The sequence below is a fragment of the Chiloscyllium plagiosum genome, chromosome 36 (genome assembly GCF_004010195.1).
Source record: "Chiloscyllium plagiosum isolate BGI_BamShark_2017 chromosome 36, ASM401019v2, whole genome shotgun sequence".
Classification (NCBI taxonomy): Eukaryota; Metazoa; Chordata; class Chondrichthyes; order Orectolobiformes; family Hemiscylliidae; genus Chiloscyllium; species Chiloscyllium plagiosum.
The window spans coordinates 152,151-166,738 of NC_057745.1; the positions used below are offsets into that span (position 1 = coordinate 152,151).

At 40.5% G+C, this 14,588-nt stretch overlaps 1 protein-coding gene across 3 annotated transcripts in view; it reads left to right on the top strand.

Moving 5' to 3' along the window:
- dis3l (DIS3 like exosome 3'-5' exoribonuclease) overlaps window positions 1-14,588 on the top strand; it is a 53,705-nt gene that overhangs the window by 35,881 nt on the left and 3,236 nt on the right. For all 3 annotated transcript variants that reach the window (XM_043677085.1, XM_043677086.1, XM_043677087.1), the window contains 6 exons: window positions 13-260; window positions 1,642-1,734; window positions 2,359-2,892; window positions 4,777-4,931; window positions 9,872-10,050; window positions 13,052-13,194. In XM_043677085.1, coding sequence (XP_043533020.1) covers window positions 13-260; window positions 1,642-1,734; window positions 2,359-2,892; window positions 4,777-4,931; window positions 9,872-10,050; window positions 13,052-13,194 — 1,352 coding nt within the window. The remainder of the gene's footprint in view (window positions 1-12; window positions 261-1,641; window positions 1,735-2,358; window positions 2,893-4,776; window positions 4,932-9,871; window positions 10,051-13,051; window positions 13,195-14,588) is intronic.

Genomic DNA, 14,588 nt, shown 5'->3' on the forward strand with positions numbered 1-14,588 from the left:
TACACTCTGTAGCTGCGTGAGATGCCAGTGAACACTCCCGAGAATCCTTGGAAGATTGATACGGAGGAGCAAGCCCAGAGAGTTGATTTAAGGAACACTCATCTGGTGTTCAGCATTGACCCCAAGGATTGTGAGGATGTGGATGATGCATTATCTGTTCGCAGATTAGTTAATGACAATCTAGAGCTGGGAGTTCACATTGCTGATGTCACACACTTTGTTAAATTAAATTCAAATACAGATCTGGAAGCTCGATCAAGGTAGTTTAAAATAAAAAAAAAACCACAGTTACTATGATTGAAACAATTAAATGGGAAATCCTTGGGGGAGTAAATTTTGTTTAAAGTACTATCTCATCAAAACTTAATTCATTTATCATAAATGTATTTGATATTTTCATTAATTGATGGATTTTTTTTCTGAGTTGGGAATTCCCACCAATGCTATTCTGATGACTTCACCGATGGGGAGCAGCCCTGTGTATTCTTAAATGGCCCCAAAGGAAACAGTAGCATTGCAGACTGATCTGTCAGATTCCCCAGAGCTAAGACACCTGAGGGTGCTACAAATGGAAAATTAGTAAATCTACTTATTTATATACTTCTGTGGTATCTGCCAGTTGCCACTGCTTCCCTGTTGTGAAGATGTGTAAATGTTATGATCTCTGGAAAGGACTGCTGAGCATCACTGGTGCAATGTTTGTGAGAAGATTTGTAGCTCGGGTGCTCGTTGTTGTGGTTCTGTTCGCCGAACTGGGAATTTGTGTTGCAGATGTTTCGTCCCATGTCTAGGTGACATCCTCAGTGCTTGGGAGCCTCCTATGAAGCACTTCTGTGATGTTTCCTCCGGCATTTATAGTGGTTTGTCTCTGCCGCTTCCGGTTGTCAGTTCCAGCTGTCCGTTGCAGTGGTCGGTATATTGGGTTCAGGTCGATGTGCTTATTGACTGAATCTGTGGATGAGTGCCATGCATCTAGGAATTCCCTGGCTGTTCTCTGTTTGGCTTGTCCTATAATAGTAGTGTTGTCCCAGTCGAACTCATGTTGCTTGTCATCTGCGTGTGTGGCTACGAAGGATAACTGGTCGTGTCGTTTCGTGGCTAGTTCATGGATGCGGATCGTTAGCTGTCTTCCTGTTTGTCCTATGTAGTGTTTTGTGCAGTCCTTGTATGGGATTTTGTACATTACATTGGTTTTCCTCATGCTGGGTATTGGGTCCATCATTCTGGTGAGTTGTTGTCTGAGAGTGGCTGTTGGTTTGTGTGCTGTTATGAGTCCTAATGGTCGCAGTAGTCTGGCTGTCAGTTCGAAAATGCTTTTGATGTATGGTAGTGTGGCTAGTCCTTTGGGTTGCGGCATGTCCTCGTTCTGTTGACAACGGAACCCAATATACCGACCACTGCAACGGACAGCTGGAACTGACAACCGGAAGCGGCAGAGATAAACCACTATAAATGCCGGAGGAAACAACACAGAAGTGCTTCATAGGAGGCTCCGAAGCACTGAGGATGTCACCTAGACAGGGGACGAAACGTCTGCAACACAAAGTCCCAGCTCGGCGAACAGAACCACAACAATCACTGGTGCAATTTTATTTCTGTACACTTAATATTCATTTGTGAATGCCTGCCATTTTCTTCTAGGGCAACAACTTGTTACCTCGCAGATCGTCGTTATGATATGTTACCTTCTATCCTGAGTGCTGACCTGTGTTCTTTACTTGGAGGTGCTGACAGGTAAGTCTCAACTATATTAGATTTGCAAATACCAATGAAGAAAGAGGTCAATTTTTTGGATTAGAAGGATTTATAGTTCTTTGATTCTTTTGTTCTGACAGAGAGCAGTTAACTGTTCCAGCCACGGTAAAGGAGCAGTGTAACTGCTGGAAGATTGGATGAAGAGGCAAGGGGTGGGAGAGAGAGTTTACATGGTAAAGTTTTATGCTTTGCCCAATCAGGAAACTGTCAGGTTTCCAATTGACACATCTATTGAACAATTCTTTTGCAATGACAAACTCTAATGAAGAAAAGGTCTAATATTTGCCTGTCACATTATGGAGTTGATCTTCATTGGTTCATCTTGCATTTTATATCTAGATAGTGCCTCTTCTGATTAACAACTAATGTTCCTAGGGTTTGTTTAACACAAATGTGTGTAATAAAATAATTATGATAGCCAATATTGAAAAAATTATGAGAATTTGACCCAAAGAGTGGGGGAAACGTATTTCTGTGCAAAATGATTGTTTTTAAAAATTAGCCATGATACTTATTTATTTTGAACTCAATTATTTGTGTATAGTTTGCTGTAATATCTATTTAAAATTAAAGCTAGTCTTCTGTATTTATTTTGTTTTTAAGGTATGCAGTCAGTGTGTTATGGGAATTGGACAAAACTAACTATGAGGTCCTTAAAGTGTGGTTTGGACGAACCATTATAAAGTCTGCATACAAGATGTACTATGAAGCTGCCCAAGCCTTGTTAGATGGGGATCTCCATATTATGGATGATATCCCTGAACTCCAAGGACGTGAAGAGAAAGACAAACATAGAATATTAAATGATCTGATATGGGCTGTAGAGAAGCTGACTGAAATAGCTCGCCACATTCGAGCAAAACGTGCACTTGGCGGTGCACTGGAGCTGGAGGGCATGGAATTACGAGTACAGTTAGATGAAAAGAAGAATATTAGTGACCTGGTCCCGAAGCAGCCACTGGAAGTGCACGAGACTGTAGCAGAGTGTATGATTCTGGCCAACCACTGGGTGGCAAAGAAGATAACTGAGAAATTACCTCATCAAGCCTTGCTGCGTTGTCATCCTCCACCACAGCAGGAATTCTTCGCTCAGCTGATTGATTGTGCAAAAGCAAAGGGATTCAAAATAGATACACGGTAATACATAGATTAAAGTTGCCAATGAGTAGATTTTCGTGACTATATTTTGAGAAATGTAAGACAAGTACAAAGGCCCAGTTAGGACACCGCCAATGTTGTAAAAGTAGGAAAGTAGACTAGGTAAATTAGAAATGATTAATTCGATGAAGGCAACCTTGAATTTTTAATTTACTGGATTATGGTTGTAAGTTTGCTCGCTGAGCTGGTTCTTAGACATTTTGTCACCATGCTAAGTAACATCATCAGTGAGCCTCCGTTGAAGTGCTGTTGCTCTGTCCCACTTGCTGTTTATATGTCTTGGTCTGTTGTGGTGGGTGATACCACTTCTCTTTCTGAGAGGTTGGTAAATGGGGTCCAAATCGATGTGTTTGTTGATGGAGTTCTGGTTTGAATGCCAGGCCTCTAGAAATTCCCATGCACATCTTTGTTTAGCCTGCATTGTCCCAGTCGAATTGGTGTCCCTCTTCGGCTGCGTGTAAGGATACTAGTGATATATGGTCCTGTATCCTGGTGGCTAGTTTCCTGCCCGTCTGTTTGATGTAATGTTTGTTGCAGTCCTTGCATTTTATACATGACGTTCATTCTGCTGGTTGTTGGTACATCATCCTTTTTAGATTCATCAATAGCTGTTTCAGTGTGTTGGTAGCTTTGTGGGCTACCATGATGCCAAGTCTGGTCATCATCTCTGAGATGTCTTTAATGTATGGTAGTGTGGCTAGAGCCTCTGGGCATATTGTGTTTTCTTGTTTAGGTTGTTGTTTAAGAATTGGTGGATTGTACTTATCAGGCACCTGTTATTCTTGAATACTTTGTAGAAGTGTTTTTTTTTAGATTAGATTACTTACAGTGTGGAAACAGGCCCTTCGGCCCAACAAGTCCACACCGACTCTCCGAAGAGCAACCCACCCAGACCCATTCCCCTACATTTACCCCTTCACCTAACACTACGGGCAATTTAGCATGGCCAATTCACCTAACCTGCACATCTTTAGACTGTGGGAGGAAACCGGAGCACCCGGAGGAAACCCACGCAGACATGGGGAGAATGTGCAAACTCCACACAGACAGTTGCCTGAGACGGGAATTGAACCCAGGTCTCTGGCGCTGTGAGGCAGCAGTGCTAACCACTGTGCCACCGTGCCTCTCATAGTCCCTGGGTGCTGCGGTTGTTGTGGCTCATTTAAGTAATGTTCGATGCAGCTCTGTTTGTGGGTGTTGGGATGGTTGCTCCTGTACTTGAGTATCTGGTCAGTGTGTTTTGCTTTCCTGTAGAAACTTACCTGCAACTCTCCATTGGCTGTTCATTCTACTGTGGTACCTAGGAAGGGGAGTCTGTTATTGTTCTCTTCCTCTCTGGTGAACTTTATACTGGTATGGATGTTGTTTATGTGTTTGTGGGTTTCTTCTAATATGTTGCGTTTTGTGATGACGAAGGTGTCATCCACATAGTGCACTCAAAGCTTGGGCTGGATCATGGGGAGGGCTGTTTTTTCTAACCTCTGCATAACTGCTTCTGCCAGGAATCCTGATATTGGTGAACCATTGGTGTTCCGTTGATTTGTTTGTCAGTCTTGTCGTTGAAGGTTCACCTTCAAGACCAAGACACACAAATAGCAAGTGGGACAGAATACCAACGTTCAATGGAGACTCACTGATGATGTTACCTAGCATGTTGACGAAACATCTGAGAACAAATCCTCCAGCTCAGTAAGCAAACCACAACCTTGTTTTGGAATATTTGGGTTTGGAGGGGGATGCAATATAAGGAATTCCACAGTTTTGTTGTGTATAAAATTAAGCTGGAGCAGGAAATTTTGTGATCTCTCCGGCACAGACAAATGTACACATATTATTTAAAATGTTTATATTGACCACTTTTAGCTCCAACAAGGCTTTGGCAGATTCTCTGGATATGGCAGAAGATCCAGATGATCCTCAGGTGAATAAGCTGTTACGATCCATGGCCACACAAGCAATGTCCAATGCTGTTTATTTTTCTACTGGCTCCTGCTCAGAGGATGAATATTATCATTATGGTACGTGAAATTATGTTTATCCATTTTAATATTTGTACATTGTAACATACTATCAAGATAAAAGGGAGTACCTGACTGAGGAGTACAAATTTTTGAGAAACAGAGATCAGAGGAAACTTTTTTTCCCTTCTATAGAGAGGTCAGTAACCAAGGGTGTGGTTTTGAGGTAAGGAACAGAAGGTCAGAGGGTATTTGAGGACTTTTTTCCACCCAGAGAATGATGCATGTCTGGAACTCACTGCCTGTAAGAGTGGTAGAGGCAGGTGCCTCGGGATATTTAAATATTGAGATGTGCGCTTGAAACACTACAATATTCAATACTATGGGCCAAATGCTGGAAAATGGGATTAGAATAAATAATCACTTGACGACCAGTGCAGACTCAGTATGCTGAAGGGTTTCCTTCTGTACTGTAAATACTCTCTAACTCTATAACACTGAGTATAAATGGTATGAGATTATTTTTTAACAAATATTAATCATCGATATTTCTTGAGAGCTTCATTTTGTAAGATGCTTTCTCCATCTCTTCCCTATGACTCCCACATTTGAACAATCGGTAATTTCAGTTACAGCAGAAGCTGGGAGACTTTTAAAACCTATAAACAGTTCAATTGTACTTTGTTCAAAAAAAATTGCATTTTTTTTGTCCAATCTGGGTAAGACAATTTTTCTTTTCTGAAATGTCCGTGTTATGTATTTGGTTATTCTGACCTTGAATAAATACATTGGAAATAGAATAAATATTTGCTTCCCTCCCCAAGAAAGTCATTGCTGCATTCAATCCATTAAGCCTCACTACAATGCAGTGATCAGACTGCATTAGTCAGTGCCTGTGTCAACACTGCATTGCAGGTGTCTAGTAAGTTATTTTACAGGATTTCTGTGCTGAACTGTGAGGTATTATAATGATTTTGTAGATTCGGTAATGTATTTTCTCAGAATATGTGGCAAATGAAAATAAGCTTAACATTTAAAAAGCCACGTCCAAATACAAAGGTTTTTGATATGAACATTTATAAATGGAGCATTTTCTGTAAATTATAATGTTTCAATTATAACACCAGCAGGTATTTACATGGCATTTTTAACATTGTAAAATGTCCAAAGAGCATCATAGGAACATTATTTTTTTAAAAATGATTCTGAGCCACATAAAAAATAATTCAAACAAGTGGCCAAAGGGTTGGAGTCAAACTTAGGATTTAAGGAACACCTTAAAGTAGGAGAGGATAGATTTGTTAAGGAAATTCCAGAACTAAATGTCTGGGAATGGCTCCTGGAGATGGAGCAATGGAAATTGAGGTTATGCACATATGAAGAATTGTTAAATTGTAGGGCTGGAAGAGATTATAGAGATCAGGAAGAATGACTCCATGGAGAAACTTGAAACAAGCATGACAGCTTGAAATTCAAGGTGTTACTGAACCTGGAGCCCGTGTTGGTCAACAAGCTTGGTATTAATTCTGCTGTAATTTCGTGTTTGAAATGTTTCTGATGATTCACCTAGCAGGGGTGGAAATTTTAAGTTTTCATTCCCTATTTCCAATGCTGGAAACAATTTAAATTGTTAGAAAGGCATGTCCTAAGGTTATTAACTAGAGGAATGGGTTATGCAGTTTCTGCATATTTAAAGCGCCTGTGTATTTTATCAAAGCAAGCAGCAGCAAATGGACTGTTGAATCTACCATCATTTCCTATTGAGGGGCCTGATCATCAAGTGAAACTTTAGGAAGTCTGATAGTCAACATTTCAAAATTCCTGAAGAAGGGCTTATGCCCGAAACGTCGATTCTCCTGTTCCCTGGATGCTGCCTGACCTGCTGCGCTTTTCCAGCAACACATTTTCAGCAACATTTCAAAACTAGGCAATCTTGTTTCTCAAAGCAATTGATGCCATAGGTTAATAAAGCTTCTTCAATCAGTAAAACTCTGAGCTAAGCAAGTAAAGGTGTTTTTAACAATTGGTACCTTGCTGCTGAGGCTTCTGACCCCGATTGGCATCCTCTAGCTGCCATCCAGGTGAGGTGCAAGGGATATGGAGATAATGCGGGAAAGTAGCATTGAAGAGATGATCAGTCATGATCAAGAATGGCACAACTGGCTCAATGGACTGAATGGCCTAATCCTACCCTTATGTAAAGTGACCCATGAGGGCTCAGTGCCCTTGATTAATCTGCTAATGCCCAAGGACTCTCAAAGTTGTTTTACAGTTGTCAATTGGAATCCTTTCAGCAGTCCAAAAGCGAGAACAGACTATTTGAAAAAAGATCTTTGAAGTGATAAACAAAAACAGAAGTCGCTTGAAAAGCTCAGCAGGTCTGATAGCATCTTTGAAGAGAAATCTTTGAAGTGATAGACTGCTGGAATCCACGGTGGTACCTTGTTGAAGTATTTTGCACTGTATATCTTTCAATGTACTCTTTCTAGCACCTTCACTGCACCATTTTAATGAAGAAATGTTTTTAATCTGAGCTGGTCTGGTTGGTGATGGTCTATTTCTATGAAATAACATCACGATTGCAGGCACTGAGAGATCATTTTACTACCATTGTGGAGGCAGCTTTTCATCACAACATATGCATGTATGTCAATTTGGTTTAAGTGCTGTCCTTCTGATGTTGACAAGGCCTTCAGAGGAAATGTTAAACTGAAGGCACTTCTCCATAGAGGCAAACAAAAAAATTACCGATAAGAGGCTGGATATGACTGGTCCATGTTCTTAAAATGATATAAAAGCAAAACATATGGATGTGCCAAAAATGTGAAATAAAATGCAAGTGCTAAAGGCCTCAGCGGGTCTGGCAGCATTGGTGGAAAGCAAACAAAAGTTAGAGTCCAGTGACCCTTCCTCAGAACTCATTTTTGTTACTAATTTGTAATGTAAGAGAGCAGGGCCTGGTAGATCAAAAAACAAGCATATAATATTAATTAACCAACTTGTCATGGAACAAAAGGCAAACAGGTGATAACATTTGTAGCATAGAACTAGATTAGGTGTCAAAGGAAGAATAAAGGAAATCAAGGTTTGAAAGCAAAAACATAAAAGTAAGATAGAAACTGACATTTGCAAAAAAAATCAAGATAAAGTTATTCAAATCAGTGTTGAGTTCAGAAGGCTGTAAAGTTTGTAAACAGAAGATGAGCTGCTGTTCCTCCAGATTACAATAGGCTTCACTGGAATATTGCAACAGGCTGATGATAGAAATGTAAGCATGAGAGCAAGATGGTGAATTAAAATGGCAAGCAAATGAAAGATTGCTTGGAATGGTAGATGGTGTTGATAATATCTTCATGGATAATATTCTGGTGGGCATGTGTAAGATTAATGGAATTAAGATGGAAGATTAAAGTACCTCACCTGCCATCGAAATGTACTTAAAAATGGTTGGGGTTAAAGTGTGATGTTGTGATTTCTATATGTGTAATTTTATGCAAACTCTTTCATTTCTTCCTTCAGACTTACTAGTCTGGAAAATAGCATGTGTGAACAGTGCAGGGAACTTTGCTGCAATGTCCCGTATGGTGCAAAAGGCTATGACACAGAATCATGCATTAAAAATAACCATTTGGATAAGGCATTAGGCAGTTCCCATGGAATCACATAGTCATAGAGCTGTACAGCATGGCAACAGACCCTTCAGTCCAACTTGTCCATGGCAATCAGATATCCTAAATTAATCTAGTTCCATTTGCCAGCATATGGCCCATATCCTTCTAAACCCTTCCTTTTCATGTACCCATCCAGGTGTCTTTTAAATGTTGTAGTTGTACCAGCCTCCACTTCCTCTGGCAGTTCATTTCATACACTCATCACCCTGTGCGTGAAAAAGTTGCCCACCCAGAGAGGAGTGAGTTCCATGTAAAAAACCAGAGGGGAGGTAACACTTCTTTAAAATGCTCCATATGAAATGCAGAGAATTGTTCTACTTTATTATCAAATACCTAATGTTTTTAGGATATGGACACCTTTGTATGCAATTAATTTACAAATGTTAATTCGAGTGAAATTGCAGGCAAGAAAAGCTCTTTTCCTGTTACATGCTGAGCCTAGCACACTGGATTGATTTTAATTTGTTTAAATCTGCACCTTTTACATTCTCTTGCAAAAGCAGTTGCTGGGTTTTCATGGAAACTGGTTACTATGGTTACTAAGTTGTCAATTTACTTTTGATAGCCAAGTATTATACATGCAAAGATCCAGCGCTTTTAGATGATGGAGCTTAGAATTTTGAGCTTTTCTGTTAAACAGAAGATGATAGATTCCAGGTTTACTAAAATAGGCAACGCCACTTAAAAAAAAATCAAAGCCTCAGGCGTGTTTAAATGAGGGCAAATAATGCACATAGGATTGAATTATCTTGGCTTTGAAGGGCAGATTACCAGAGTTGCCAAAGTTCCAGGCTTCTAGTTGGTCATCTCAAACTAATATGAATTCTTCTGAGTCTCCCTCCAGCAGTCTTCTTGATTGAGCTTGCAAGTTGTTGCCAAAGAATGGATTATTTGTGCTCTGTAAGTGTAAAACCTAGGATCTGGATTGAGGCTGAATTAATTTCACAGAGCCATTACAGCCGCCAAATGGTTAACCTTTAGCTTTCAGTTCGATTCGAACTTTAATCTGGTAAATTAAAAGACAGATCCACACTGAGTAAACCAAAGGCATAAAGGCCAGCGTGCATTGATTGCATTCTTAGTTCTAGTATAATGCATGTTTAAATACGAGTGAGCCAGTTAATATTATTTTTAATAATATAGTTTTCAGTGGGAACATGGTTCTGTTGAGGTAAATCCAAGGTTAGAAATTAATAAAAGTATGATTCATTTTATCAGTGGAGCCTGTAATACAAGTTGGATGTCAAATATCATCAACAATTTGGATGACCTTGGAAGGCAAGAGATGGAAATAGTGTTGGAAGCTGTCCCTACTTTTTCTTATCACAGGGCTTGCTCTGGACAAATATACTCACTTCACTTCTCCAATCAGAAGATATGCAGACATAGTGGTGCATCGACTACTAATGGCAGCTATAATGAAAGATGAGAAATTGGAACCAGAAGATTCATTACTCAGCAACAAAGACTTAGCAGAATTATGTCAGCACATCAACAACAAAAACAGGGTGAGTAAACAAATTCAATAGGACATTTTTGTATTTTTTTTTAAAGCATAGACTAATTTCACACGTATCATCCTAGTCACATTAGGGAGGGACGTGAGGGTAGTGCAGAAGATGTAGTCTACGTACGTTTTGGTAAGTCTTCTGGCAAAGTCTTGCATCTGGGCAAGAAGGTAAGAGCCCATCGGAATCAGAGCAATTTGACAAATTGGTTTCAAAATTAGCTGAGTGGTTGGAGGTAAAAGGTCATGATCAAAGGTTGTTTTCGTGACTGGAAGCCTGTGTTCTGAGGGGTACTGCATGGTTCAGTGCTGGATCACTTGCTGTTGCGTGCATTACTGATCTAGACATGAATGTAAGAGGTTTCATTCATAAGTTTGCAGATGACAAGAAAATCAGTGGTATGGGAAATTCCTAAGGAGGAAAACCTTAGGCCACAGGATGATAGAAGGCTGGTAAGATGGGCAAAGCAAATGGAATTTAACCATGTGAAGTGTGAGGTGATGCATTTTGGAAGGTATATCAAGTCAAAGGAGTACACAATGAATGATAGGACCATAGGAAGTTTAGAGGATGAGGGAGACCTTTTGTTGCATGTCCACAGATTCTTGAAGGCACCAGAAAAGGTGAATAAAGTGATTCAGAAGACCTATAGGGGCTACTGGTGATTAGGTTGCAAATAATTATGACAGCATAGACTGGAATAGGTTTTTCCATTTATTAGAGGAATCATTAACGGTGGTGGTGGGAGAAAGGGGGGTGCACTTTAAAGTTTGCAGGAACATAGAAATATACAACACTGGAACAGGCCCTTGGAGCCAGGGTCTCAGACGACTGTGAGGCAGCAGTGCTAACCACTGTGCCACCGTGCCGCCCAACATAGAAATATACAACACTGGAACAGGCCCTTGGAGCCAAGATGGAAGGAGATTTAGAGCGGCACGATATCTGTGGTTAGCACTGCTGCCTCACAGCACCACGGATCCAGGTTTGATTCCAACCTCAAGGAACCGACTGTATAGGTTTCCACCGGGTGCTCCAGTTTCCTCCCACAGTCCAAAGATGTGTAAATTTGAGCAATTTAGCATGGCCAATCCACCTTAGTGTTCAGAGATGTATAGGTTGGGTGAATTAGCCATGGGAAATGCAGGGTTACAGGGATCAGGTAGGGGGTGGATCTGGATGGGATACATTTCGGGGGGTTGATGTGAACTTGTTGGGTCAAATGGCCTGTTTCCACACTGTGGGGTTTCTATGAAGTAATATTTTTCTTGATTCAGTGGGTGTTGAGTATCTGAAGCTCACTACCTGAAATGGTGGTGGAGATGGTAACACTCAAGACATTTAATAAGTATCTAGATAATTACTTGTGGCACCATAGCATACAAGGTTATAGGCCACATAATGGAAAGTGGGACTAGAGTAGATGAGTGCTTGATGACTAATGCTGATACGACGGACCAAAGGGGCATCTTTTCATGCTGTAAAACTGTCATTCTAATTTGCAGATTGCAAACATGGATCAGAAATGTTAAACAACTTTTCAGTTACGTTCCTCTAAAGAGTACTTTAGGATAGCTCTCTGTCCTCATGACCTACATTTAAATGCAGCCAGATTAATAGTGCTATTGAACAAAGAATGTTTACTCAGGCTACAAGGATGACTAGTTTAGGAAATTGAGATATTTTGCTCACCTAGTGCAGCTGAGAGGTTGGGATTGAAGCATACTTGAGATTCAGTGGAAATTGCACCTAATTGTACACACCTGACTTGGGAAAGGGAAAATTGTACAGTACCTGACTTCAGTTCAAAACGCAAAATAACTTCCACTTTTTGAACAGCAGAATATAAAAGGATTCAATAATCAGCATGTATATCAAGTTTTGTTGGGAAAGTTATATTGTTTTCAGCAAGTAACTAACTTAATATAACAGTGTATGTTATGCTCCCTAGCAAGTTAAGTCAGTGCGAACACTGATAGAATGTTTTGAGCTGAATTCCTCAGAAGAAAGGGAAACCTATCTCTTGCATGCCAGCCAGCATTTCACTTGAGTCCAGATTATAGTTTGTTTGGTTCATTCAGGAAAAGGGACCAGAAGAGAAAACAGCTTAAAAACATAGAAAACGTTGTTTAGTTCTCACTAATTTGAGCGCTATGAATATCTTATCTCAACCCTTTTTAAAAAAAAATTCTGCTGGAAATCATTAGTAACTCTCCAGTAACTGATGTCTGCTGTATTACTGAATTACTCTGTAAAATAGAGCTTTGCATTTAGCTTTCTTTAAAAAAGGATTCAGTGAATGGAAGGTAACAAAGTCCTATAATGCTTGGTATAAAACCCTTTTTTTCTATGTGACCCAGTCACCAATTGTTTGGCAGGCAGAGGCCATTCAGCATTGCTGATAGATAACAGTGGGACCTCAAGAGTTCCTACCTGGAGTAATAAAATTAACTTTATATTAGATTAGATTCTCTACAGTGTGGAAACAGGCCCTTCAGCCCAACAAGTCCACACTTGTTGGGCTGAAGAGCAACCCATGCAGACCCATTCCCCTACATTCACCCCTGACACTGTGGGCAATTTAGCATGGCCAATTCACCAAACCTGTACATCTTTGGACAATGGGAGGCACCCAGAGGAACCCCACGCAGACACGGAGAACATGCAAACTCCACACAGCCAGTTGCCCGAGGCGGGAATTGAACCTGGGTCCCTGGCGCTGTGAGGCAGCAGTGCTCACCACTAAGCCACCATGCTGCCCTGGCTAATTTCTCTCCTCCCCTGCAAGAGATGTTGATAGCACTTATTGTCAACTGACTATTTTTGTAGCTGCACCAGGTTTTTTTTGGAGCTGACTTCCACGTGAGTAATGTCTCAATTGGAAATTTGCGATCCAAGGGTCCATAGTTATAGAGTAATGATTCCCCTGCAGTAAAGTTTGAAAATTAGAGCGTTGAATGCAATGGCCTAATTAAGCCTGGTCTTTTCCATTGTTTTCTAGGCTGCACAATATGTGCAGAAACAATCTATTGAGTTATTTCAGTGCATGTACTTTAAGGATAAAGACCCTTCAGACGAACGTTGTATAGCAGATGGCATCATATACTCAATTCGGGCAAATGGCGTGCTGGTTTTTGTACCAAGGTAATTCTTGAAATGTTCAATACCATTTAAAAACTAATCTGATAAATTGTAGCATTTGCAATTTCCAAATTATTCATAAATCAAAAGTAGCTAGAATGAATACCTTAAACCAGAGTTTGCTCATTGATCTTTATACTGTGTCCTGATTTGTTCATGTCACTGTAATATGTGGAAAAAGCCTGGTTCTGATTTAGTGTCACATATGAATGGTCAGGGCTACAGTTAAAAAAATGTCTTATGTTGCATTGCATCCTTCACATTCTCACTATGAACCAAAGTACTTCACAGCCAATGAATTATTTTTGAAATTTAGTTGCTCTTGTTCTGTCGATAACTGCAATATCTAGTTCGCACAGCAAGGCAGAACAAAGATAACCATATTCTAGTCTGCTAATTGATCAATAACTGTTGGCCTGGATAACAGAGTTCCCTTGCTCTTTGAAAAGTATCATGGGTTCTCTAATTTACCAGAAAAGTAAATGGAATCTTGGTTTAATGTTGTATCTGACAATATGACAATCCCTGAACCATAAGAAATAGGAGAAAGTGAGGACTGCAGATGCTGGAGATCAGAGCTGAAAATGTGTTGCTGGAAAAGCACAGCAGGCCAGGCAGCATCCAAGGAGCAGGAGAATCGACGTTTCGGACATGAGCCCTTCTTCAGGAATTGTGCACACCATAAGAAATAGGGCCAAGAGTAGGCCGATTGCTTTCCTGTTCAATAAGATCATGGTGAATCTGTTTGTGGCCTTAACTCCACTTTCCTGTCTGACCCTATGAATGCCTGCTCAATCAACATCTAACTCAACCTTGACTATATTAATTGACTCAATCTCCACTGCTCTTTGTGGAAGAGAATTTCAAAGGCTAATGACCCACATGGCAAACCCTTATTTTTAAACTGTGCACCCTGGTTTAGTAAGATATCTGACTGGAGGAAATTATTCCAGCATCTACCTTAAGACCCACCCCTTCCCCTGAATCCTCTTTTTCTGTAGGTCATCTCAATCAATCCTCATTGACAATCGCTTCACTCCAGGAATCAGCTAAGCAAACCTTTGGAACTCTCTTGAGTGCAAGTACATCCCTCAAGAAAGGAGATCAAAACTGTTCATAGTACTCTTAGTGAATCTCACCAGTGCCTTGTACTTCTCTATTCTTGTATTCCCACCTTACAGTATAGGAATGTGATAGGTGGAAGGAGGTCAAGGTGAGGGTGATAGGCCGGAGTGGGGGTGGGGGCGGAGAGGTCAGGAAGAAGATTGCAGGATAGGAAGGCGGTGCTGAGTTCGAGGGATTTGACTGAGACAAGGTGGAGGGAGGGGAAATGAGGAAACTGGAGAAGTCTGAGTTCATCCCTTGTGGTTGGAGGGTTCCTAGGCGGAAGATGAGGC